The sequence below is a fragment of the Aquarana catesbeiana genome, linkage group LG03, assembly GCF_042186555.1.
Source record: "Aquarana catesbeiana isolate 2022-GZ linkage group LG03, ASM4218655v1, whole genome shotgun sequence".
Classification (NCBI taxonomy): Eukaryota; Metazoa; Chordata; class Amphibia; order Anura; family Ranidae; genus Aquarana; species Aquarana catesbeiana.
In genome coordinates, this window is record NC_133326.1 from 327,574,590 (window position 1) to 327,601,473 (window position 26,884).

The following is a 26,884-nucleotide window of genomic DNA, read 5'->3' on the forward strand; positions in this document are numbered from 1 at the left end:
GTCATCCTATGTACAGACACTCCAGTCTCTGCTGTGGAACTCTGCAGCCCCTCCAGGGTTACCTTAGGTCTCTGTGCTGCCTCTCTGATTAATGCCCTCCTTGCCCGGTCCGTGAGTTTTGGTGTGCGGCCGTCTCTTGGCAGGTTTGCTGTTGTGCCATGTTCTTTCCATCTGGTTATGATAGATTTGATGGTGCTCCTAGGGATCATCAAAGATTTGGATTTTTTTTTATAACCTAACCCTGACTTGTACTTCTCAACAATATTGTCCTTTACTTGTTTGGAGCGTTCCTTGGTCTTCATGGCAGTGTTTGGTTTGATGGTGCCTCTTGCTTAGGTGTTGCAGCCTCTGGGGCCTTTCAACCTTTCAAAAAGGTGAGTATATGTAATGACAGATCATATGACACTTAGATTGCACACAGGTGGACATCATTTCACTAATTATGTGACTTCTGAAGGTAATTGGTTGCACCAGAGCTTTTTATGGGCTTCATAACAAAGGGGACAGGCATGTACTGGCCATTGGGACTACAGGGAGTTTCCCGGTGGGCCGATGGCTCAGTGGGCCGATTTCAGTGACAGTGGACCGCTGCCTCCCTCCGGTCCTCTGTCCCCCCCCCCCCCGCAGTGCTCACCTCCTCTCCCTGGCTAGTTATGCAGCGCGCCTGAATACAGACATGATGCTCAGGAGTCAACACTGAGAAGCTCATCATACGATCTGGAAGGAGGGCGGCCTCACTTTCCTGCCTAATCTTGTCCCATTGGGGGGGGAAGGCGCCAAACTGATTCTTTGCCCCAGGTGAAATAATGTCTAGCTTCCCCACTGGTACTGCCTATAAGAGAAATAATGTAGAACGGCTAATGGCTAGTGGGCGGGGGGGGGTGCTTGGGTGGCAAGCCGGCATGGGAGAGATCTGTCAAAGTGGGCCAGTCTGGATGAAGTCCAGGGCCAAATTTTGGTCCCAGTCCAGCCCTGAAAGGGGATGAATACATACGCACATGGCAATTATCAGTTTTTTATTTCTGAAAAATAGTTTTATGTATATATTTTTCTAATTTTACTTCATCAACTTAGACTATTGTGTTCTGATCCATCACATATAATCAGATTAAAAAAACATTGTACTAAAGGCTGTAATGTAACAAAATAGGTAAAAAGCCAAAGGGGTGAATACTTTTGAAAGGCACTGTAGCTGTTGCCTTATACAATATTAAATACTGTTCATACACACTAAGTACAATGGTATTCATAAACAACACCCATATAAAGGTTTCTAAAGAAAAAAAAAAAACAATATTCTAAAAAATACAAATTGTAATGGTCCACATTTTTTTAAATTTAAATTGTACACTTTTTACACATTGTACATCCAAATACAACTATTCTTTTCTTATACAGAACTGTCCATTTACAATCAAAGTAATTAGCCTATTTAAAGCAAACTTGAAGTAGATTGCACACTAGACTATTTAGCTGCTGTGCATTCCTCCCCACATTTTAGTGCCCCCAGGAGAACCAGGTGCGACATCCAATGCCGCCGCCTGCAGGCGGTCAAAGTCCATGACAGGCTGCCACTGGAAGGGGCTGAACACTGTACCTTTAGGGCCTTATGCCTTCAGGGACAAACCCTCAGACTGCAGGTCCAGGTTTCTTGACATTCATCCCTGTATGAAAGTACCCAATCCATTACTGTAAATACATAGCAGGCAGGTACAGGTACCTGCACTTCAGGTCTTTTGTCTAACTCACCACTCTATATACAATAAACTATGGGTGCTCTGGTATGCTCAAATTGATTTACCTTCCTGTGTGGAGAGAATGTCCCCACCCCCTAGCTTCATTGGCCAATGAGGCTGCTCACCATTGTGATGGGTCAATACTGAAACTTAGGGGCAGAAGAAGCAGCGCAAACTCTAATCCCATAAAGTTGGGACCTGATAATCAGACATTTGCAATGTGTAGTCGATCAAGTACTTTACTTGTTCTTCAAGTTCCCTTTAGCTCTCCATATTTAATCCTTCTAACATAATGCTGGAGTCCACATTGTAATTTAAAAGATTTTTTTTCATGGCATAAAGAAAAAGTGGCTTTTGGTAACTGATTAAATGTTTGCTTACTGTCTAACTTACTGTCTAACGTGATGCGGATCTCCTGTTCCACCACATCCCAAAGGTGCTCTATTGGATTGAGATCTGGTGACTGTGGAGGCCATTAGAGTACAGTGAACTCATTGTCATGTTCAAGAAACCAGTGGTGAGATGATTTGAGCTTTGTGACATGGTGCATTATCCTGCCGGAGGTAGCCATCGGAAGATGGGTACACTGTAGTCATAAAGGGATGGACATGGTCAGCAACAATACTCAGGTAGGCCGTGGTGTTTAAACAATGCTCAATTGGAACTAAGGCGCCCAGAGTGTGCCAAGAAAATATCCCTCACACCATTACACCACCAGCCTGAACCAATGATACAAGGCAGGATGGATTCATGCTTTCATTACACCAAATTCTGACCCAATCATCTGAACGTTGCAGCTGAAATTGAGACTCATCCAACCAGGCAACGGATTTCCATTCTTTTATTGTTCAATTTTGGTGAGCCTGTGTGAATTGTAGCCTCAGTTTCCTGTCCTTAGCTGACAGAAGTGGCACCTGGTGTGGTCTTCTGCTGCTATAGTAGGTTCGATCAGAGTTGTGCATTCAGAGATGGTATTCTGCATACCTTGGTTGTAACAAGTGGTTATTTAAGTTACTGTTGCCTTTCTATCATCACTAACCAGTATGCCCATTCTCCTCTGACCTCTGACATCAACAAGGCATTTTTGTCCACACAACTACCACTCACTGGATATTTTCTCTTTTTCGGACCATTTTCTTTAAACTCTAGAGATGGTTGTGCATGAAAATCCCAGTAGATTGGCAGTTTTGGAAATACTCAAACCAGCCCATCTGGCACCAACAACCATGCCACGTTCAAAGTCACTTAAATCCCCTTCCTTCCCCATTCTGATGCTCAGTTTCAGAAAGTGGCCTTCCCCATGTCTAAATGCCTAAATGCATTGAGTTGCTGCCATATGATTGGCTGATTAGCAATTTGTGTTACCAAGCAATTGAACAGGTGTACCTAATAAAGTGGCAGTGAATGTATATATCAATCATAAAATCACTTTAAAAAAAGCTCACATCCACCTATGTAGCTAGAGGTATATTATATAAATTAAGTTTCAGAATTTACAAAATAGGTGCTAAAATCTCTCTATGAAGCCTACTGAAACCCAACTTCAGAGTTTTTGTTGTGATCTTTGAAGATCTTTAAGAATGAATGACTTGACAGTACATGCAGATACAAAGGTGAAGATGACTTGTTTTAAAACTCTTTTACTGCTTGTTATGATTATGTAAATATGTTAAAACTCCAACAAAACTAACCAGATTAAAACTAATAGTACATTAAAAGAAAAAAATCTAAGCTGCCCTGTAGTACTTTTTTTTTGCCAACAAATGTCCTCAGGCATAATTCAACCAACTTCCTCTGAGCTCAGGCTGTCATGGTCCCCTCCCAGCTAGTGACTGGACAGTGAAAGAAGAAGCAACATTGTAATGCGCTCATCTCTCTGTCACTCTACTTTCTCCGCCTATCAGCATACTTCTTCACATGAACATATTCTCTCCTTGTGCTGCTTCTACCTCTCACACTCCAGCCCAGCTGTACAGGGAGTTCAAGAAGTTAATACGAACTCAGATTCAGGTACTTAAACTACTTAAATTCAAATACAAAATCATTATAACTAATGATGGCTTGATACTGTATGTACCAAGCTGTGGTAATTTGAACCTTTTACACCCATCTAAGGTTAAGGTAGAAATCCACCGTAAAACTAAAATCCCTGCATCCTACAGACATTGACGATCTAACACTAACCTATCTAGCCCTGTGAAGAAAAAATCTGTATACATACCCTTTCTGCAGGCGATCCGACCTGATCCCATGCTGAGCTGTCAGCCGCGGCTTATCTGTAGAGGCGAGTGCAGAGGACTTGTCCGACAACGGAAGCCCCATAGTAAGTCTATGGGTGACATCACTTCCCATTCATTTCACAGCCGTTGTCGGACATGTCCTCTGCAGAGCTTCCACTGCTGGGGATGGGGTCGGATCGGCTTCAGAAAAGTCATGTATACTTATTTTTCTTTACAAGGCTAGATAGGGTAGTGTTAGAATGTGCATGTCTGTAGATGCAGGGATTTTAGTTTTAGGGTGGACTTCCCTTTTAAGCAGTAATAAACCCGAAACAAAAATGTAATATATTACAGCATATCAATCTTTAAATGTGGTGGCTGCATCCCCATTCTTTTTTTTTTTTTTTTTTTTACTCTTCTCTTGGAGAAGGCACTATTAGATGCCAGAGATGTGTCACATGCTCCACTCTTAGTAAAACTAGTTTTTTGACTGATTTCACAGACCTCTATGCCCTTCAATAACTAGGCTCATGTCCTCCTGCTAGATTGGTTGACAGAAAGTAACAAGAAATGAGAAGCCTAAAGAAAACACTGCAGTCCATGGAGACAAGTGGGTCCCCTTCAAGGCAGCCAATAGCATTTGAGTGGGAAGGGAAGTGCTCTTAGAGCAGATTAAATGCAGCCAGTTCATTCTACGATTATCTCTCTTTCATTTTATTTTAGCAAACTATTCCAGACATCATACTGGCAGTTATTTTCTGATAAAATTACTAGCTGAAAAAGAAAGAGCAGAAAATGTTCTAGTTGTACATTTATCTTGTCACAATACTTTTAATATTCAAGAAAACAAAGCACTAATCGATGCAACATTAAAATAAAAAAGTTGCACATAGCATTAATTGTAGTTTATATATGCTTGGTGTTTTGTATTCACACTGGTTGCTATATGTGTTTGTCATCTGATTTATTATGTGTGTTTATAATATATTCATTTTGTATCACAGAAAATCTGCCAAGGGGTGACGGGATAGCCTCTTAAACATTCCTCGCTACTTTGTGACCAGCTTCTTTTTGTAAAGCTGTGTTTAAAATAAATGAGGCTTAGCAATCCTTATTGGCAATATTTTTTGCTTGCTGTTTTGCTAATCAAACACATAAAGTAGATCTGTCTGCTCATCCTGAGCCAAGTCATAACTATACAGCTCCATATATGTTTATTGCCAGATCTGAAAAATGGAGCCATTCAATGCTATAGCTAACTTGTAGATTGCAAACAGGACAGTATAAGCAACCAAAAGAAAAGCTTTTCTGGTCTCAGGTCTCCAGTCTTGGTGCGTCCTGCATATAACGGCTGATTCATTTACACGTGTCGTTTGTAAGAGATTTTAAGCAATATTAGCTTGTTGGGAAGTCAGCATTTCCTCCAATTTCAAACAAACACAGCTATAGCCTTGGTTCTCTCAATGACCTAGCTTAGCAATTTCATTAACCTACAGCAAATGACTTTGGTAGTATGACCTGACCAAGGCATTATCTTAAAAACATCTCACTGTTTTCGTGTTACAGTTATTAACCTCCAAGGATCCTTGAATATCTTTATCTTGGGCACTTCTGGCAAGCCAGTGTTCAGTACATTTCAGCCTTTGCCCCAAATTCACTTTATACTCAAGAAAACAGCTTAGCTTTCATCCTAGAGAATTCGAAGCATCTGGTATGCTACAGCACACCTGCAGCATGAGGATTGTCAGTATATTAACATTTTTTATTATCAATTACCTCTTAATTATATCATTAAATAAAACATATAAACCATAGATTACAAACACTTTTCACTTGAAAACAAAATCCTGATTTTTACTAGGTAGAAAAAGAATTGCGCAAACAAGCGTGAGATACAACAGCTGCCAATGCTTGTGGTTGACATCCCGATGACAGCATAAGCCCATTGGCTATCACTAGTGAAAAGCAGTTAAAGTAGTAGTAGTAAAGGTTTTTTTTATGCCATTTATGTCCTTTTGAGATTTCCCTTCATGTCCTGTCCCATAGCCAAAACAGTAAGTGAGAGAAAAATCCCTCCAAAATCAGGAAATCCCCAGTTGTTTCCAAAATCAACAGAAGTCATCCCATTTGAATATTTCCTCTCTACTTCAGTTTTAGTGACAACCCAGAAATGGGAATTTCTTTTACTTTCACACTTGGTGACAATGGCAAACAGGACAACTAGAGGGGATGAATCTCCCCAATAAAGTCAGCAACTTTTGCCTTTAGTTATACTTTGGGGGGTGGTGTTCTAAAGAACAACTTCTGCTAAATCATTGACCACTTACCGACCAGCCACCATCGTTATGCGGTGGTAGATTGTCTCTCCTGCGCAAATCGCCGTAGCTGTAAGGTGGCTCACGCAGTCGCTAGAGCAGGCAGGCGGACGCACACTGCGGGAGCGTGCCCACAGGTCGAGCAGACTCGATGTCCGCCGGCGGCCCGCGATCGCCTATTACACAGGCAGAATGGGGAACTGCCTTTGTAAACTTTGTCCCTGTTCTGACAGGGGACATGACAGTGATCTACTGTTCCCAGTGTTCGGGAACAGTGATCTCTGTCATGTACCTGGCAGCCCATCCCTCCTACAGTTAGAACACACTGAGGGAACACATTTAACCCCTTGATCGCCCCCTAGTGTTAACCCCTTCCCTGCCAGTGACATTTGCACAGTAATCAGTGGCTATTTATAGTCAGCGGTCCCAAAAAAGTGTCAAAAGTGTCTGATGTGTCCGCCGCAATGTCACTGTCATGATAATCACAGATCGCCGCCATTACTAATAATAAAGATTAATAATAAAAATGCCATAAATCTATCCCCTATTTTGTAGACGCTATAACTTTTGTGCAAACCAATCAATATACGCCTAGTGATTTTTTTTTACCAAAAATATATAGAAGAATATATATCAACCTAAACTGATGAATAAATTAGCTTTTGTATATATTTTTTGGGGCTATGTATTATAGCAAAAAGTAAAAAAAAAAAAATAATAATTTTTCAAAATTGTCGCTCTTTGTTTGTTTATAGCATAAAAAATTAAAACTGCAGAGGTGATCAAATACAAACAAAAGAAAGCTCTATTTGTGGGGAAAAAAGGACATCAATTTTGTTTGTATACAGCATCGCATGACCGTGCAATTGTCAGTTAAAGCTACGCAGTTCCGTATCGCAAAAAAAGACCTGGTCATTAAGGGGGCAAATCCTTCCGGGGCTGAAGTGGTTAATCAGGGCAAAATGGCAGGTTCTCCTGTTAGGCCATTCCCTGTCCATTAGTACTCTCCTTCTTTGCATTCCCATCACTGTGTTCATCCTTTGAAGCTCTCAGAAATTTCTAGTATTTCCAGGTATGATACAGCATATGATCCTCACCCTTTACTACACCAGGCACAAAAACTGTCACATTATAATCTGAGGAGTGCCTGTGTATATTGAGCCACTCAGCCCAAGACACTCTTTTTTGCCTTGCATGCCAGACAGCTCTTAATGAGCACTGGAACAGAAGACACATGGACCTCAATCTCATTGCAATCTGAAGAGTACCTGTACAATTTCATCAATATTCTATACTAACACCAAAGTATTTGGAAAATAATTAATATACTATACCTGTGCCATCTGGAGTTGAGCGGACATATGTAGGAAGCATTTTTAAGGTTGACTGCCTCTCTGGATTTACTTGCAGTCCTCTCTCCATATTTTCCAGCATCAAATCCCTCACCTTCTTCAATTGTCCAATGGACAGCGAAAAGGGCTGCAAACATCTTTGAACCTTAAATTAAAAAATTTAAATTAATTACCATTAGAGTTACTATTTCTCAAAGGAAAACTATTTATTTTTTATTAGATATATATGGGAAAATGTTCAGCTAAGTCTAAATAATATCAGTTAATGTCTAATAACCCATTTTCTTATAATTAGTAATTATATCTGTACATTGGGCAGGCATATTTACTAATTATCTATACAGGCTCTATTTCATGTATAGTAGTTTTTCACAGTAGTTGAGTCTTATTGTTCCTCTCTCACAATGCAAGTGTGCCAATTTGGGGACTGTTTGAAAACAATAAACTTTCTTTATCTCAATGTAGTTGAGATTTTATGTCAGCAGTTGTTACCTTATGAGGCTAAGTGACTAAAATACAGAGAGCCACTAGAGTACAAATCTAAAAACACAAATGTAAAACAGTAACTATAGTACAATAAGCATTTAAAATTTGCATAGCCAAATATAAAAAAATGAAGGTAATTTTTACAATAACAACTAAAATGTGTGCTCCATATTGACCAGTGTGTAGAGTAATTGATAAACCAAAAGTCTGGCATCAAGTGGTGGACATACAATTGATGCATCTTGATTTACTACACCAGGGTTTTATGGGCTTCATTCAGCCTTCTCTGTTCTTCTCTGTAGCTCTCAGTGGTTTAAAGATAACAAAAAGTATGTGCCCAAACCTGTTCTCCAGGTAATATGTTACACTTACTTACATAATGTTGTAGGTGAATACTTCAAGAAATGTTTATGGCCTTTTCCCTTAGATTAAATATTGTACACTGCATTTTTTACAAGTATCAAATTCCATAATTTTTTGGAAATATGGACCTCGGTAGACATAATCCTTGAAGATCAGGGTGTCTTGGCTGGAAGCTGGGTCAAAGCAGTTTTTTAAACATTTCTGACAAGGAAGGGGTGCTTTTTCATTCTAAATAATTGGTTTGGTACTGCTAACATGTTCCCCTCTGATTCATGTAAAGTGATGAGGTTTCCTTTAAAGCAGGGGTCTCAAACTAGCAGCCCTCCAGCTGTTGCGAAACTACAAGTCCCATGAGGCATTGCAAGGCTGACAGTTATAAGCATGACTCCCACAGGCAGAGGAATGATGGGACTTGTTGTCTCGCAACAGCTGAAGGGTAGCCAGTTTGAGACCCCTGTTTTAAAGAGTAAGTTCAACAGGCAGTAAGGATTTTTGAATCTGGCACAGACCATTTTAAAGGTCCATAGTGTCAAAAAACTAGTAGCTCTTCTTACAATCCCCCCGAATGAGTTTTCCAAACCTTGTCTCAGCGAAGAACTGCAACTGAGAGAATATGGGAGAAACGGTGAGGGTCTAGCTATGACTGAACTAACACTAAACAGGAGGGGAGGACAGGGAGATACCAAATTTCAAGTATACAAGTTGTAGTGGCCCCTAAACTACCACTAGATGTCAGATTACTACAGAAAAATAGTAACCTGATACAGTTCAATTCAACAACAGAAAAAATACATACTGTATAGGTGGGACAGAACAAACTTTAATTGTTGCTAACTGTTACAAAAATAACAACATTTGAGCATTCTGTATACTGCGTCTGTACAGAACTCCCCCAGGAGTGTAATTTGAGATATACTGTAAAACCTTGGATTGCGAGCAAAATTTGTTCCTGAAACATGTCTGTAATCAAAAGCACTTGTAAATCAAAGCGAACTTCCCCATAACAAATAATGGAAACTCAGATGATTCGTTCCACAACCATTTATTCATGGGTCTTTCAATTTATAATCCATATAAAAATATTATAGCAATGTAACCAGGTTGTGTAACCATAAAATGTCCATCCACAAATGGAAGCCTCCACAAGGGGAGTAGAAGCAAAATTCAGCAGGAGCTACAGTAGAGTATAGAAAAAAGGCGCCTCTAAGTGTAGCAATATGGTTACATTTAATGAAGGTACAACATTTAGCAACTCACATGGTTGATGATTAAAAGAGGCACATCTAAGTATGCAGGCATCCGGGGTAAAGCTGTCCACATAGACCATCCCCCGCATCGCTGGCTCTTACCGCTGTCAGCCTGCAATCATGACTGGGAAGACTACCCTGCAGTAGAGCGATCTAAAAGCGAGGCTTGAAGCGCTTGTGGAGCACATCGTGGAAGGGATGATGGTGGTGTGGACGGTCTATGTGGACAGCTTTACCCCCGGATGCCTGCATACTTAGATGTTTTAATCATCAACCACGTGAGTTGCTAAATGTTGTACCTTCAAAAAATGTAACCATATTGCTACACTTAGAGGCGCCTCTCTTCTCTTTTATAGTCTGTTGTGACATGACAATACTTGTATATCAAGACATTGCTTATTTATCAAGTCAAAATGTATTTAAAATGTTGCTTGTTTTGCAAAATGCTCTCAAACCAAGTTACACTCAAACCAAGGTTTTACTGTATCTGGCTCTGTCCCTTGCTAATAAAATATGATTACCCAGTCTCTGGGACATGTTGATTGCCTGAACATAGTAGAAGCTACAGCTTACAGGGTTACAAAAGTTCTCAGATATGGAAACTGCTACTGTGATTACTATTGTAATATGTCAATTTCAACACAATTGAGGAAAAGACACTGCAATAGCATTCGCTAAATACAGTATGTATATACCTCATTTGGTGAGTTTTTTTTTCTTTTTTTTTAGCAAAAAATTTCATCATTAGATGATCAGTTACAAAATAGTTCCTGCATGTCAGCTCACCCTAGTATTTCAGCATATGGAGCTCCCTGAATCACAGGGCATTCTGAAACACATAAATCAACCAGGCTACCTGGTCAAAAACCTCATCATATCCGCTCTTGCTATCTTAATCTCACTATTGACTGTTGGGTCCACCCATGATGCTCAATAATGTAGTAAAAAAGGCAAGACTGGCTTCTCAATCATTCTTGCATTCCAGAGTGTCCTGTGATTTGGGGCACTCTGTGGCAGTGCTGACCAATCACAATCCATATGGTCTGTCCTGGAAGTGCTGACGAAGAAGGACAATGAATTGAGATTTCAAATCCCCAGACCGCCAGAGCCCTGACAGCTCAGGATCACAGGGGGTAAGTACAGTGAGTTTTTAGGGTCCAGGTTTGGTTCAGTTTAACATTTTTTCTAAGGTGTCACTTTAAAGCCCAACTTCAGGGGAACAAAATTTATATATAAATACTGCATTGTGCATCAAAACCTTACGCCTCAGTCTTGCTTTCCAACACTTCTTCCTAAGCCATCCTGCAATCTAGTAGATCAAAGTCACAGTTTCCTCTATGAGCCAAGCTAAAATCCTGCCCTGGGGACCAGACATTTTTCCCTACTGGTTATCTTCTTGGGCCATGGTCTCCTCACCACATGAGTTCTCCTGCCCCTGGAGCCTATAAGAGAGGACCTGGTCGCACCAAGTGTTACCTCCACCGAATGCTTCTCCCTGCCTGTCAGCGGTAATGTACACTGAGCCATGCATTCGTAGTTTAGAGTACATTTACTGTGCCATGATGTTGTAATTCCCATGTGCATGCACAGGAGTGACATCATTGCTGCCCAGCCATTTAAGTGGCTGAACAGACCAAACACGGAAGGAAGACTAGGAGAAAATGGAAGAGCCTAAACGTATGATAGTAGTACAGGGAGGGGATCCCTGTTAGAGCGGAAAAAAGTAAAGTCAAAGAAAGAATAAGGAAGCAGGAGAAGAAGGGAAGGTAATGGGGAGTAGGGAGGACTCGCCACAGAGGGGCAATGGCCACGGTCCCATCCCATGGGGATCAATAGCTTTTTTTTTTTATATCAGCGGATAGTTAGAGAGGTTGTGAGAGTTGGGTGGGCCAATATCATAAAACCGGGCTTCTGGCAGTCCTAAAAAATGCACAGCAAATATTTGCCACCTGTTTGAAATACATCCTGCTTAACACAAACACATCTCTCTTATTAGAAATCAAAAATGTGATATTTGAAAAAAAAAATTAGAGCACCTCTATTTGTAGAATTTTTATTTTACCAGATTTGCACACAGTAAAGCAACCCAATTGCTGCTCTTGGGTTTTTTTTTACAGAGTGCAGTGGGCTCTAACTATATAGACACAAATGCAATGTTATGTGAAAAAAAACATGCTAAAAGTTCTCGTGGATAGTTGAAACCCCACAGGACAGATTAGGAAGTTCTGTTCAATAAAGTCATAGAAAATATTTCTAGACAAAACAGAAGAGTTGCAGCTTTGTATCCTGAGCCAAGAAATTCTAAAGGCATATTGACACAAAATCTTAACGGCTGGTATTATTCAGAGAATCTGGCAGCTTTCCATCGCACACTATCAACTAGCAACAATGGCTGAGTATCGAACACTGATTATCAAAATCCTACCAAGGGGAAAAAAAGCAATCTTCCTCACTAAACCACAAAAACTGCCTTCTGTTTCCCATTTCTTAATCAAGCCGTTATACAAAATTGAAATTACGAAGCCATTAAAACAGAACTTGCATTTATAAGTGTTTTAGATATTTTTAAATAAAAATCCAGTATTTTGGTCGGTAATGTCTAAATATGTATCCCTATTAGATGCTTGCAGTTTAGTCCAGAGGCAAACCTATTAGCCATAAAATCCTGTTGCAAAATCTTTACAAGGGATCATTTTATCTCACATGAATACCTTTCACTATCTTGTCAGGCCATTTACTAAAATTGGCCTTTGTTTGCTTTCTTTTGCCAGGTCTGTTAGATTCTTATATACCAGGCGGCACAATAGATTAGAACATGATGTGATGAAAAGGAAAATGTTTTATTTAGTGCAGAGTGTAATGTGACCATACAGCTAGTAAATAAGGCTATCCTTTTGGAACCCTTGACAACTCGGGCCCAGGAGGAAGCTGCATCATCTGCAAATATGCTCTATATTTTATATCTATAAATCTGGTAACAAGTGGAATAAATATGGGGAGCTGCTTGGGCTCCAATCATTAGGGGAAAAGGCACTAAAATCATTGGAATTGGTTTATTGCCAGTAACATACATCTGAATGCTTGTCATTAGTGTATTTCCCTATGTATGCTTAGGTTAAAGTAGTTCTAAAGGATCAAGATCTTTTACCTTCATGCATTCTCTTCATGAAGGTAAAAAAACCTCTTCCGTGCAGCAGCTCCCCAGCCCTTCCTGATACTTTCCTGAGCCCCATCTCAATCAAGTGATGTGCACGAGAGCCTTGGCTCTCCGAGGACTCTCCCTCCTCACTGGATGAGACAGCCAATGGCTTCTGCTGCTGTCAATCATGGCCAGCGAGCCAATGAGGAGAGGGGGGGGGGCAGGGCAGAGCCACGGCTCAGAAACAAGCCTGCTTGGTTGCCCCCAATGCAAGCTGCTTGCTCTGGGGGCACTCGGCAGGAGGGAGGGGCCAACAGCGCTGGTGAGGAACCCAAGAAGAGGAGAATCAGGGCTGCTCTGTGCAAAACTACTGTTTGTTAAGAAAGCCTTTCATATCACTTTAACTTCACACAGAGGGGCTGGAGAGCAGGTAAAATAGGTGGTTCATCCACATTTTAACCACCCACCCCACTATCCACCTACAATGAAAAATTCAGCTGCCCAAGTCTGTTCATATTGCCGCAGCCACAATGCTTCACTTTGTGGTGTGGCAATTCTATCTCTGCATGTTGCGTTTGGCAAGTGCTGCTGCTTGCCAAACGTACCCATTAAAGTCAGTGGAACCATGCCTCAATCATGTGCTAAGTGCTTGCCACGCAATTGTGGCACACTATTTCAATGTAAATTCCACCTTGAGATTGGAAAAAAACTGACATTCGGGTGGTGACAGTGGTTTTTTTTTACTAAAGGCAAATCCACTTTGCACTGCAAGTGCACTTAAAGTGCACTTGAAAGTGCAGTCGCTGTAGAATCAGCAACGCTTCCCCTCATTTCAGATCTACCCCTCAGATTTACAGTGACTGCACTTCCAAGTGCACTAGCAGTGCACTTGTAGTGGAAAGTAGATTTGCCTTTCGTAAATAACCCCCAGTATCACTACTTGAACACTTGTAAACTGCCACTAAAGTAGAGCCTACCGCCTGTGTGAAAGAGGACTTAAACGGAATGTATTCTGGTTTTGTATACATTTTTTTATTCTGGTCAAGACTTTTTTAAAAGATGGAAATATTTAATTTTGACATGTTTTGCAGTTTCACCTTACTTCCTGCTGAAAAAAATAAATAAAATACAGCTTGATAGCTTAATATGACATTTATACACACATGATCCATCCCCTTATCTTTTTCTGCCTCAGTATGGCTCAATCCAAAATCTCAAGTTATAGACAACCTGTAATGAGGTTTTAGAAAACCCATAATGATCTGATAATCCCGCGTGATATGGGCATTCTGTGTTAAATTTTTCTTTTTAAGCCAATGTTTTTACATACAGTCTAAAACAGCTACAGTATAAAACATCAGTTTAAAAAAAACTATAAACATAATAAATTAAAATGAATCCAAAATCACTACAGTTTGCCTTAGGTATGAAGGAAGCTTTGTTTTATGATAAAAGAAGAGGCTTTCCAGTTCTGTGCGCTTGTGGGCGAGGTCTACTGTGCCCAGGCACGTACATTTGTAACAGAAAAGGGTTCCTCCGAGTACCTAGCGTGGACCTCATGTGTGCTCTCACTTAACTCTGTTCTTCCTGTACCATGTGACCAGGCCATAGATCTCTGTAACGCTAGTCGTCTCCTGGTTGCCATGGAAGAGGGACTGCTGGGGAGGGACCCAGAACCCCCTCGCTACCAGAGGACCTGTCACCCTACCAGATACCATGTTTATTGACTGGTTGCTGTACTGTAGCTTGTTCCTTCATTTGGTTACCCATAGTAAATTCACTCCTTTTCCTTGTCTTGCTGAGTTAAACTTTTGTAGCAGTGTTACTTCATAGTCTGTATTACAGACCCAGGTTCTTTGGAATATGCAGAAACCAGCATGCTCCCCTTTGAGTAACTTCAGATCAGGCTTAGAACGGTTCACATAACTTTACTGAAGAAAGGTATCATGGCAATACAACATGAATAACGTCCAGTTCCTAAACCTAACTAAAATAGAGTAGTGGCCCAGGCATAGGCGTGCGCAGGGGGTGTGCCAGGTGTGCCTGGGCACACCCTAATCACCCCCGTCTGGCGTAGCTTCCTCCTGCTGCCTGGGCCCGTGTCATTTACTGGCCACTTCCTTTTCTGAATGAGCACAGTGAGTGATTGGCACAGATCACTCACTGTGTTCATTCATAACTGAAGCCTAGTGAACTGTGTTTACTAGGCTTAAGATTGTGAATGAACATGAAGCCGCTCAGCACTCATTCATTCACTGTCCAGTGCAGCTGAGGCTGCAAAGAAAGGGACTGGAGAACCTCTGTCCTCAGCCCCTTTCTCTGTTGCAAAAGTAAGACATCAGGGGTCTGTTTAGACCCCTGATATTTCACCAAAGCCTCCCCAGTGGGGCTCCTAAAAAATTTTAAATAAAAAATACTGTAAAAACATTATAAAAATAAACTACTGACACTGCCCAACTGACACCAATCTCTGCCCTACTGACACCATCCATTGCCCTACTGACACCGTCCACTTTTTAATACATTTTAAAATGTTTGTTTACATTTATAAGTACATGTCTGTCTGTTTTATATATATATATATATATATATATATATATATATATATATATATACACACACACATAAGCTTTGCTGTGCACACCCTAATGCAATACTCTGCGCACGCCAATGAGCCCAGGCATACCTCCATGAGGTGAGAGTCCATATAGGAATTGTCCATGACTTGGATGCTGTCCATGGTTTCAGGTATCTTTGGCGCTGCCCTTGCCCTCACAGGTGTCTTTGTTCCACTCTCCAGCCCCAGTCTCTTCCTTTGATCTTGACTGTCCCCTATTTATATCACATGTGGGCTTGCCAAAACGAAAAAAGCCTGGGAACTGGGCCGAAAATGTTCAACCCCTTCCCCAGCCTGGGCCGGCTGCTACACAGTATACATTTCAACCTGCCTACATGCTGACCTTATAGGTGGAGAGATCTGCAGCTTGTTTGGTGAGAGGAGGAATTGTAGCAATCTGAGAGTAGTTAAGATTAAGTGTGGTCGACCCAGAAGGTTCAACAAAAGTTTTGATGATGGATGAGTTTGTGAACCATATCTAGTTGCCATTCATGGAGCCCTGGCATTTCATATCTCTACTGGATCTTAAAAATGCGCTTTGATGATGAGGTATTGTAGTGATGTGCAGATCTTGCACTTGATCCATCACTGTTGTATGGCCTGTTTTCCCTCTTGTATTGAGTATTGTATCCAGTTGCCAAACAACCAATTTAGGAATCCTGGGGTGGCACTGCTGTGATTGTGGGAGAATTGACACACCAGCCTAGTTGATATTGGAGTTGTGGGGCCCAGGGTGTCCCAAAACAGGATACATCTATATATTTGAGTAATTGGGACTTGTTGCCTTTTTACCAATGTCAATAATAAAAAAGAGATCAAGGCTCTAGATACATCCCATATATTCACCCCCTCCTTCCTCCCTGTCATGCTCTTTGCAGCAGGGCTGGTACAGTGATAATTATATGCTAGTTCTCTTGTCCTTTAAAAATCCAGTGTATTTTCCCTAGAACAATGAATAATCTGACTATACAGAATAAAGACAAGGACAATCATTATTTCCTATGATCAATGCTAGTCCAAGCAGAGGAGTTTAAGAGATTTTCAGTGTTAGACACTGCATTATTGCAATTTGTTTTTATTAGTTTTATATACAGTATCTCACAAAAGTGAGTACACCCCTCACATTTTTGTAAATATTTTATTATATCTTTTCATGTGACAACACTGAAGAAATTACACTTTGTTACAATGTAAGTAGTGAGTGTACAGCTTGTATAACAGTGTAAATTTGCTGTCCCCTCAAAATAACTCAACACACAGCCACTAATGTCTAAGCTGCTCACAACAAATGTGAGTACACCCCTGAGTGAAAATGTCCAAATTGGGCCAATTAGCCATTTTCCCTCCCCGATGTCATGTGACTCGTTAGTGTTACATGGTTTCAGGTGTGAATGGGGAGCGGGTGTGTTAAATTTGGTATTATCGCTCTCACTTTCTCATACTGGTCACTGGAAGTTCAACATGGCACCTCATGGCAAAGAACTCTCTGAGGATCTGAAAAAAAGATATGTTGCTCTATATAAAGATGGCCTAGGCTGTAAGAAGATTGTCAAGACCCTGAAACTGAGCTGCAGCACGTTAGCCAGGTTTCACTCAGAACAGGCGTCACCATGGTCGACCAAAGAATTTCAGTGCACGTGATCAGCTTCATATCCATTGGCTGTCTTTGGGAAATAGACGTATGAGTGCTGCCAGCATTGCTGCAGAGGTTGAAGGAGTGGGGTGGTCAGCCTGAAAAAAGCCCACAAACAGTTTGCTGAAGACAAGCAGACTAAGGACATGGATTATTGGAACCATGTCCTGTGGTCTGATGAGTCAAGATAAACTTATTTGGTTCAGATAGTTTCAAGCGTGTGTGGCAGCAACCAGGTGAGGAGTACAAAGACAAGTGTGTCTTGCCTACAGGACTGCATGAGTGCTGCCGGCACTGGGAAATAGATGTATGAGTGCTGCTAGCATTGCTGCAGAGGTTGAAGGGGTGGGGTGGTCAGCCTGAAACCCACAAACAGTTTGCTGAAGACAAGCAGACTAAGGACATGGATTACTGGAACCATGTCCTGTGGTCTGATGAGTCAAGATAAACTTATTTGGTTCAGATAGTTTCAAGCGTGTGTGGCGGCAACCAGGTGAGGAGTACAAAGACAAGTGTGTCTTGCCTACAGGACTGCATAAGTGCTGCCGGCACTAGGGAGCTGCAGTTCATTGAAGGAACCATGAATGCCAACATGTACAGTGACAAACTGAAGCAGAGCATGATCTCCTCCCTTTGAAGACTGGGCCGCAGGACAGTATTCCAACATGATAACGACCCCAAAACACACCTCCAAGATGACTACTGCCTTACTAAAGAAGCTGAGGGTAAAGGTGATGGACTGGCCAAGCATGTCTCCAGACCTAAAACCTACTGAGCATCTGTGTGGCATCCCCAAAGGGTAGGTGGAGGAGTGCAAGGTCTCTAACATCCACTAGCTCTGTGATTTCGCCATGGAGGAGTGGAAGAGGACTCCAGTGGCAACCTGTGAAGCTCTAGTAAACTCCATGCCCAAGAGGGTTAAGGCAGTGCTGGAAAATAATGGTGACCACACAAAATATTGACACCTACTCACTTTTGTTGCCAGCGGTTTTGACATTAATGGCTGTGTGTATTTTGAGGGGACAGCACATTTACACTGTTATACAAGCTGTACACTCACTACTTTACATTGTAGCAAAGTGTCATTTCTTCAGTGTTGTCACGTGAAAAGATCTAATAAAATATTTACAAAAATGCGAGGGGTGCACTCACTTTTGTGAGATACTGTATTTACTTACTAGTGCCTGACTAGCATGAGGATGCACAAATAACAAAGCTCATTTAAGGGCTGATATTTAAACTTTTGGGTGCTGCTTCCATCATTCATGGTTTGCGTTTACTGCAGACTACCATTAGCAAACTCAGCACATATGCTTCTCGATCACACATACGGCCTCCCTACAAATCTGTACCATCTCCATCGCAGAAAACTTTTTCACACCCTGATGCCTGTGCTGTATGCTTGCAGAGACCATATTGCATGTTTGTATTTAATATTCATAATGTTATAATGAATGATGTGCATTTTATTTGCTCGATGACAGGTGCTACGTTACCGAGCTCCCTTGATATGTGTATTTATCCATGTGTGCAGCTGAGGTGGGCAATTACGGTGACAACACTGTCACTTATATTTTGAATCCAATAACAGGATTTTCTAGGTCTGTTGGGGTTTATCTGTGAATTTTTGTACCATGTGTAATGATAAAGTTTATATTTTTTGTATTTAACCCTTATACCTTTCTGGTCTGATGTGTTTGAAGTTTATGTTGGTTTGTTATATTTATGAGCAAATATACTAACAATGATTATTGAATTCATTACAATTGAATTGGTAGGAAGGTTTTTATTTAATTAAGCATCAAGGCCTATTTCAGTTTTGTTAGTTTTTAGTTCAATAACAACCAACAGTTAAAAATCCATTGTGTCAGTAGCCTAGGCCCTATTCGGTTTGGTTTTGTTTTGGCCACAGTGGGGAAGCTGCTTCTTGTAATGGAAGAGAGAGGGGCATATAGGTTACTCGGAAAAGGAGAGAAGAACACTTCTATGTGCTCCTGTCATTGTATGAGAAGGAGAGCGTGTGAGGTGCTGAGAGGTGGTGGAATCCTGTTGCCGTGGTGATTCTGTCAGGTATCTGAGGTACCAGAATGTAATGATAGGCGACAAAATAATAATACTGAACACAGCCTGTAAAAAGAGGTGGCCAAGCATTTGAGAGATAAAGAGAGAAGAGAAATCCCATCCCTCGGAGTGGAAGCCCACTAAAAAATATTTGGGCGGTAAAAGAGAAAGAACTTGCCACAGCGACAGATAAGGAGCCTTCTTTTCAAAAATTTGACTTTAATTTTTAAATTTTATTGAAAGATCTTAGCTTAGTTAATTAAAGCGGAATTAAACCCTCCCATCCTTTTCAGCCAAGGAAGCTGCCATCTTTGCTTCTGTTTGATCTGCAACTGCCATGATGCTGCACATGTGATCAGTTATGACACCAGCTATTTGGTAGTTTGACAGTTTGGTTGAGAGCACAAGAAAATGTGACAGGCCGGGAATGTAACTGTTTTTTGAAAACGTTAAATCAATGGGTTTAGTTTGGCTTTAAAGCAGAACTATACTCACCTCATCTCCAGCAATGCGACATGCTGGAGCTCCCCACATGCTGGTGACCTCTTCTAGCGGCCAGCTTCCAGGTATCAAGTGATGGATAATTTCAATGGTTCAGTCAGATTCGGCAATGCTAAATTTGTGCAGTGAGCTACATGTGTACAGCTCGCTTTATAGGGGCGGACAGGCAGGTGGATTATTTTATTGCAGAATAGACAAAGCGTGTCTCTTCTGCAAAAAAAATCCTGACTGTTCGCCCATTTTGATTTTGGATATAAAGTTCCACTTTAATGCCCCGTACACACGGTCGGACTTTGTTCGGACATTCCGACAACAAAATCCTAGGATTTTTTCCGACGGATGTTGGCTCAAACTTGTCTTGCATACACACGGTCACACAAAGTTGTCGGAAAATCCAATCGTTCTAAACGCGGTGACGTAAAACACGTACTCGGGACTATAAACGGGGCAGTGGCCAATAGCTTTCATCTCTATTTATTCTGAGCATGCGTGGCACTTTGTCCGTCGGATTTGTGTACACACGGTCAGAATTTCCGACAACAAGGTCCTATCACACATTTTCCGTCGGAAAATCCGACCGTGTGTACGGGGCATAAGTCTTAAAGCAGAAATAAACCCTCATATCCATTGCAGCCAAGAAAGCTGCCATCTTAGTCTCTGTTTAATCTGTGGTTATAATGGCACTGCACATGACACTATACATTTGATGACTTGACAATTCGGTTGAGAACACAAGCGTGACAGTTATCATTCAGGACATGCTAGGAATGTAAATATTTTGGGAAACAGTTAAAATTTAGTTCAAGCATTTAACACGGAACTAAACCCTCCTATGTTTTTCAGCCAAGGAAGCTGCCATCTTAGCTTCTATTTTATCTGCAACTGCAATGATGCTGCACATGAGACCTGTTATGATACCAGCCTTTTGATGGTTTGACAGTTTGGTTCAGAGCGCAAGCAAATGTGACAGTTACATTCCCAACATGCTGGGAATATAACTGTTTTTTGAGACCATTAAATGCAGTGCTGTATTTTGGCCAGGCCTAGGGCGGCACTTTGTGGGGGGGGGGGGGGGGGTACCCCCCACGAGAAAAAGCCCCCCTCCTCCTCCCGAGTCAGTCCATTCACTCACTGCTGAGGTTGCTGGCTGCAGCGTCTCTCATAAAGCAGAGCGTGTGGTGACACTTCACACAGACAGGAGAGCATGGAGAGAACTGGTCAGCCTCCTGTGTTGTGATTCCAGCATGTGCACCTGGAGCCTGCAGGGTCGGTCTGTGGCTTCAGCTGGCAGCTACATTCTGCATATCCTGGAGGGGGTGAGAGTAACTAAGATACTGAGCCTCCTCACTGTCTCTCCTTGCAAACCTCACAGCTTATCTATGCTCCAGCCTCCACTTTGTTTCTCCTATCCCCATTATCTGAAATAGGGACAACTGTCTGATAATTAACCCTCTGTGTCCTTGCTAAGGGAGGACTGGACTTTTCTTCTCTGCATCAATGGACACCAGGGTTGACAACCTCCTGCAGCATTTTTTACTGACAAAACATGGAAATTTTACTGGCGGAGCACATTTTTTACTGGCAACCTGAGAAATTACAGAACTCCTCTTAAAAGCTAACACAGGGAATATTTGAACAGTATAAACATGATATGGAAACATGGACAATACCTATAACAATGTAATTTGCTTGATTTACGCTTAAAAAGTCAACACAGCATGAAATAATCAGCCCCTGATATTTACTGGCAGTTGTAAAAAAAAATCACAGATTTTTACAAACTGTCAGTAAATTTACTGGCGGTTGGCAACCCTGATGGACACATGTACACTGCTGCTTACATGTATGGTTAACTCTTTACAGTTCAATATCTGCAGGCTGGTGCTTATGGAATCAATGGCATTTAACACCTGGTGTCTGCTTGTAAGACCCCTTTCACACTGAGGTGTTTCTCGGGCCCTTTTGTGCTAAAAATAGAGCCTGTAAAGCGCCTGAAAAACACCTCGCCTGCAGCCCCAGTGTGAGAGTCCGAGTGCTTTTCCACTGGAGCGGTGTGCTTGCAGGACTTTAGAAAAAGTCCTGCAAGCAGCATCTTTCGGGCGCTGTATGCACCACTCCTCCACTGCCCCTGCCCATTAAAATGAATGGGCACAACTGCCGAAGCGCCTGCAAAGCGTTTCGGCAGCGACGCTTTTTGGGCACATTTAACTCTTTCTTTAGCCTCTAACAGGGGTTAAAAGGGCCCCGCTATTGGCCGAAAAGCGCCACTAAAACAACGTTAAAGCACCGCTAAAACTAGCCTTACTTTACCGCTAATGCAGCCTGCTGCCTGCTGCCAGTGTGAAAGGGGTCTATATGTGGTAACCTTTCACAGCTACCTGTATGGCTAATACTGCCTTCTGACATATGAAGAAAAGTGTCATTTCTGATCACAGATCAGTCTGGATTTTATTACCCATCCTGCTGACTACATTAGGCCCAGGTTCACACTGATGTGGGTTAGAAATTGTGTGAGTTCAGCTGATCTTGAACAACTTCAAACTGGCAATGAAGTCCAACTTCGGGGGCGATTTGACAGACATCTGTGCAGGAACGATGTCTACACAAATGACACCACAAAGTCGCCAAAAGTAGTGCGGGAACTACTTTTGGTGATAAGTGTGGTGCCGCAAACTCGGCATCGTACCAATTCGGACAGTGCTATTGCCAGCAATAGCCACCGATTTGGCATGCAATTTGACATGTTAAATCACATGCCAAATCGGCCCGATGTGAACGGGTGCTTAAAGAGGAACTGCAGTCTGCTCACATAATTTGGTATGATTAGAATGCAATTGGAGACCCTTATTGGGCACTAGTGAGGCTGCGCTGATGGGCACTGGTGAAGCTGCATTGATGGGCACTGGTCAGGCTGCATTGATGGGCACTGATGAGGCTGTGCTGATGAGCACTGATGAGGCTGCACTGCTGGGCACTGAGGCTGCATTGATAGGCACCGATGAGGGTTGCATTGATGGGCACTGATGAGGGCTGCATTGATGGGCACTGGTGAGGCTGCATTGATGGGCACTGGTGAGGCTGCATTTATGGGCACTGATGAGGCGGCCTTGATGGGCACTGATGAGGCTGCCTTGATAGGCACTGATGAGGCTGCACTTGCTACCCACTTTTAATGTAAAGAGAGGAAGAGGTGGGGCTCTAAGAGGAAAAAGTGGAGCCTAAAGAGGAAGGGGTGGGTCTTAAACAGGAAGGGGCATGACATTGACATAAAGGGGTGTGTCATATTTAAATTAGGGGGTGCACAAGTTTAGTCAGGCCTAGGGCAGCACAAAACCTAAATACACCACTGATTAAATGGATGGGTTTAGTTCTGCCTTAAAGTGGAACTAAACCCCCCTATCTTTTTCAGCTAAGGAAGTTGACATCTTAGCCTCTGTTTGATCTGCAGTTGCCATGGTACTGCACATGTGACCAGTTAAGTTTAACATTAGCTCCATTAAATTCTTCTCTGCTGACACTCCATGCTAACAAATTCTTAGGTCTAGTGTACACCTGTGGTTGGGATCGGTAAACAACAGGCAGTTGAACTGCGTTTTACCAACCCTACCCCAGCTCTGTTGCAATTGGTAGGCAGCAGCGCCTGTTGAATGTATTGAATGTGTGCCCGTTGAACACGCCAAAGACATGCTGGTAGGCTAATTGGCTCCTGTCTAAACTGGCCCTAGTAAATTTGATAAAATCTGGGCTGATTGGGTGGAAGCCAGATCCTTGACGATTTAGGGTTCATTTGGTAGTAGGAAGTGTTGTGTGATGGGTTCCCCCCTTGCACTCCACTCCCTGCCACTTCTTCCTTCTGTTATGATACTTCACATATCGAATCCCTGACCCAAATGGGTGATAACAGTCTTACTTTGGGTTTATTTATTTTCTTGTATGACTGGTATGGGGAGAGAAACTGTTTTGATGCAATCGAAAGCCTGTCCACGCAGGCCCTTAGTAGATTGCTGTACTTTTTCTAATATGGCTTGCATAGTGTTATCAAAATCTGACTTTTCCTACATGTTCAGTAGTAACAGCTTGGCACTTAATATTGGGGAAGGTGGGGGGGCAGTTTCATTATTCACTGTAAGCCATCATGACATCGTCCCAGCCTCCATACAGGCATACCCCACTTTAAATACACTCACTTTATGTACACTCGTGAGTACTGACATACCCGCTAGTGTATATAAAGTTGCTCGCAAATACAGACATTCTCGCGCCGCGCAGCAGCAGTATGGCCTGGAAGAGGCGGGGCTGCCACCTGGCATTGTCGCCAGTGAAGAGGCTGCAAGTGAAGAGGCAAGGTTCCTGCCAGCCAGCCCAGAGTTGCCCGCCAGCCATGCCCACCAGCCAGCCCAAAGTTGCTGCCTAAACGTAAGTGGATTACTGTACAGTACTAAAAACTTCACTCCCTCACCCCCCCCCACTACAGCCCATGGCCCTCCACTATAAGCCTGGATCCCCTCACTACAGCTCCTGACACTCCCTGATCCCACTTTACAGCCCCTGACACCCCCACTACAGCCCCTGACACCCCAGAAGTGAAAAAAGGTATTGCTTCACTTTAAATAGATTTTCGTTTTACATACATGCTCTGGTCCCATTGTGTACTTAAAAATGGGGTACGCAACAGATTCCAAAAAGCTGAAGTGTCATGCAGGCATTACAGTACCGACTCGGAGAAATATCGGCCCTTCCCTACATCAACAGTTGCTCTTACTGTTAATCATACTGGTTCTCATTATGCCTCACTGGCAATAGTGTATTTTTTTCATATATTCTTGTGTTGAACAAATAAAAAATCTTTGAAAGTAAAAAAACAGTGGGGTATGCCTATATATTCATCCTCAAGTTGACACCAGCCCCAACAGCAGATGTAAGAACAGCCACAGGTTGTAAACACTGCACTGTGTTCATTATCTTCATTTTTATTCTTACGCACAAACGTATCCTTCATTTTGATAGCCAGTTACTAACATTTATGTTGAAATCCAGATAACCATTAAAAAAATGATCAAAATTAAAATTGATCACCCATAGCATCATTGCAATATTGTTATCCACACTTTTGATGCAGTGCATACAGCTTATAATACTTGGCCTTTAAATCTCTCTAGTAGTCATAAGTGAACAAATGCAATCTGCTAATATTTTTTAGCATAGCGACATCAGACCTATTTTGCCAACGCAGCAAAACGAATGCCTTCCACTATATAATGTGGCAGTCAAGCCCTTAGAGTTCTCACTGTATTGTATACAACTTATGAGACTGACCTTTCTCTCATTGCTTCTGAGCCAGCCAAGCAAATTTATGAGCTTGAAAAAAAAAATTACAATGGTCCCTTCTCGTGAGAAATAAAGCATAAGGGAACCTCCATATGAAATCTATTTTATGACTTGAAGTAAAACACTGAAATTGAGGAGATGAATAATTATAGTTTTGTAACGCTCGCTCCGAGGTCATTTAGTAATAATGTATGTTGCTTTTTGACACCTGGCGTTGTCCTTGGTTCAGTAAGAATGGAGTTTATAGACGTAATTTACTTCTAAACAAATATGGTTATAAACAGTAAGGAATCTTTATGACCAATGTTAAGCTTGTAACGCCCTTGCTGTGATTGTAAATGTATTTACTGTAAAGGTAAAATGAGAAAATAAACCATCACTACATTGAGCTGAAACTTTTCAATGTCTGTCTGAGTACAGACAAATTAACTCCACAATATTAAAGGGTACCTAGCTTCACATTTTAATTTAACCACTGTTCTGTCTCATGTATTAATATGAATGGATACATGTTGAAACATTTTCTTTTTCTATGAGCTTCTAAGAAGGTGTTTTCTTTGAAATACTTATGTTGGCACTCTCCCAAGAGACAGAGCCTTTTAAAGGGAATAAGAGCAGTAGCTTTGGTGTAGAGGAATGCTACAGCTTGTGTTCATTTTAACGCAGCAAAGGGTACAGTTAAGCAAGAGCTTTAATGAAGATTCACATTATGCCAGTTGGCTTGATACAGTCTTTCTGTCCCGGATGTTAGGAGTTTACCGGCCATCAGGAAAGTATACTTGGAGGTACTAATCCTTATGGTTTTTATCGCTTTCTAGCTCTTCTCCAGAAACACAAATATGCCTGCTTGGCTGATGCAAACATACAGGTCTATACAATGATAAGAAATGTAGTCTGCACCTGCATTATAAATGCTTGCACAGCCACCATCTAATGTATGTTGGCTGCTTTGGGAGTCTGCATGTACAACTTTGGATTTTATCAGTTGGAAGGCGCTTCATTTCCTACTAGAAACATGCCAATAATCAATAACCCTATCTACTGGATGAGAATTGATAAACCCAACAATGCTTTATCTTGGGGCATGGCAAGGCCATAATGATATCACTGGAGTGGGAATTGCATTATCTTAGGTGTGATCTCATTCTATCTTCTAGGTTCTGGAGACCTCACTTACAAAAAGATATTGATAAGATAGAATGAGTCCACAGTCAGCCAACAAAAATGGTGAAAGGTCTGAGGGATACAACATATCCAGAGAGATTTCAAAAATTTAATACGTACAGTTTGAAAGAATGAAGGGAAAAGGGAGACGTGACTAAAACCTTTAAATACACCAAGGGCATGAAATAAGGTTTAGGAGGGAAGTATTTTCAATATAAAGCCAAGATCAAGAACACAGGGACATGACCTCAAAGTACCAGGAGGAAAGTTCAAAACTAATCTTTTAACAAAATAGTACCTGATGCTTGGAATAGACTTCCAGCAGTGGTAGTGAGACAGTCAACAGTAAGTGGATTCAAACATACTTGGGAAAAACACAGATCTATACCAGCGGTCTCCAAACTGTGGCTTGCAAGCCGAATGTGGCCCTTTGCTTGCCTTTCTCTGGCCCTTGGGGCACCATTCCTCCAACTGACACCACCAATGAGGCACCATTCCTTCCACTAACACCAATGATGGTGCCTTTCAGAAGTGGCAGACTCCGCCAAGCAGATTTGCCTGCTCAGCGGGGCATCTCTTCGCTGAGTAGGTGATGACAGGTCTGTGTCAACTAAACTATGCAGAGCAGACACAGCCCGCTGCTCCCTATGGGGTGGTCAGATGGAAACGGACTGCCTGTCTATGCATGAAGGTAAAAAACTTTCTGTGTGCAGAATCCTCCCC

The 26,884-nt window shown here is 41.8% G+C and overlaps 1 protein-coding gene across 2 annotated transcripts in view; it reads right to left on the reverse strand.

Annotated features, from left to right (window-relative positions):
* Window positions 1-26,884, reverse strand: part of HK3 (hexokinase 3) — a 172,434-nt gene that overhangs the window by 105,076 nt on the left and 40,474 nt on the right. For both annotated transcript variants that reach the window (XM_073620473.1, XM_073620474.1), the window contains exon 3: window positions 7,605-7,767. In XM_073620473.1, coding sequence (XP_073476574.1) covers window positions 7,605-7,767 — 163 coding nt within the window. The remainder of the gene's footprint in view (window positions 1-7,604; window positions 7,768-26,884) is intronic.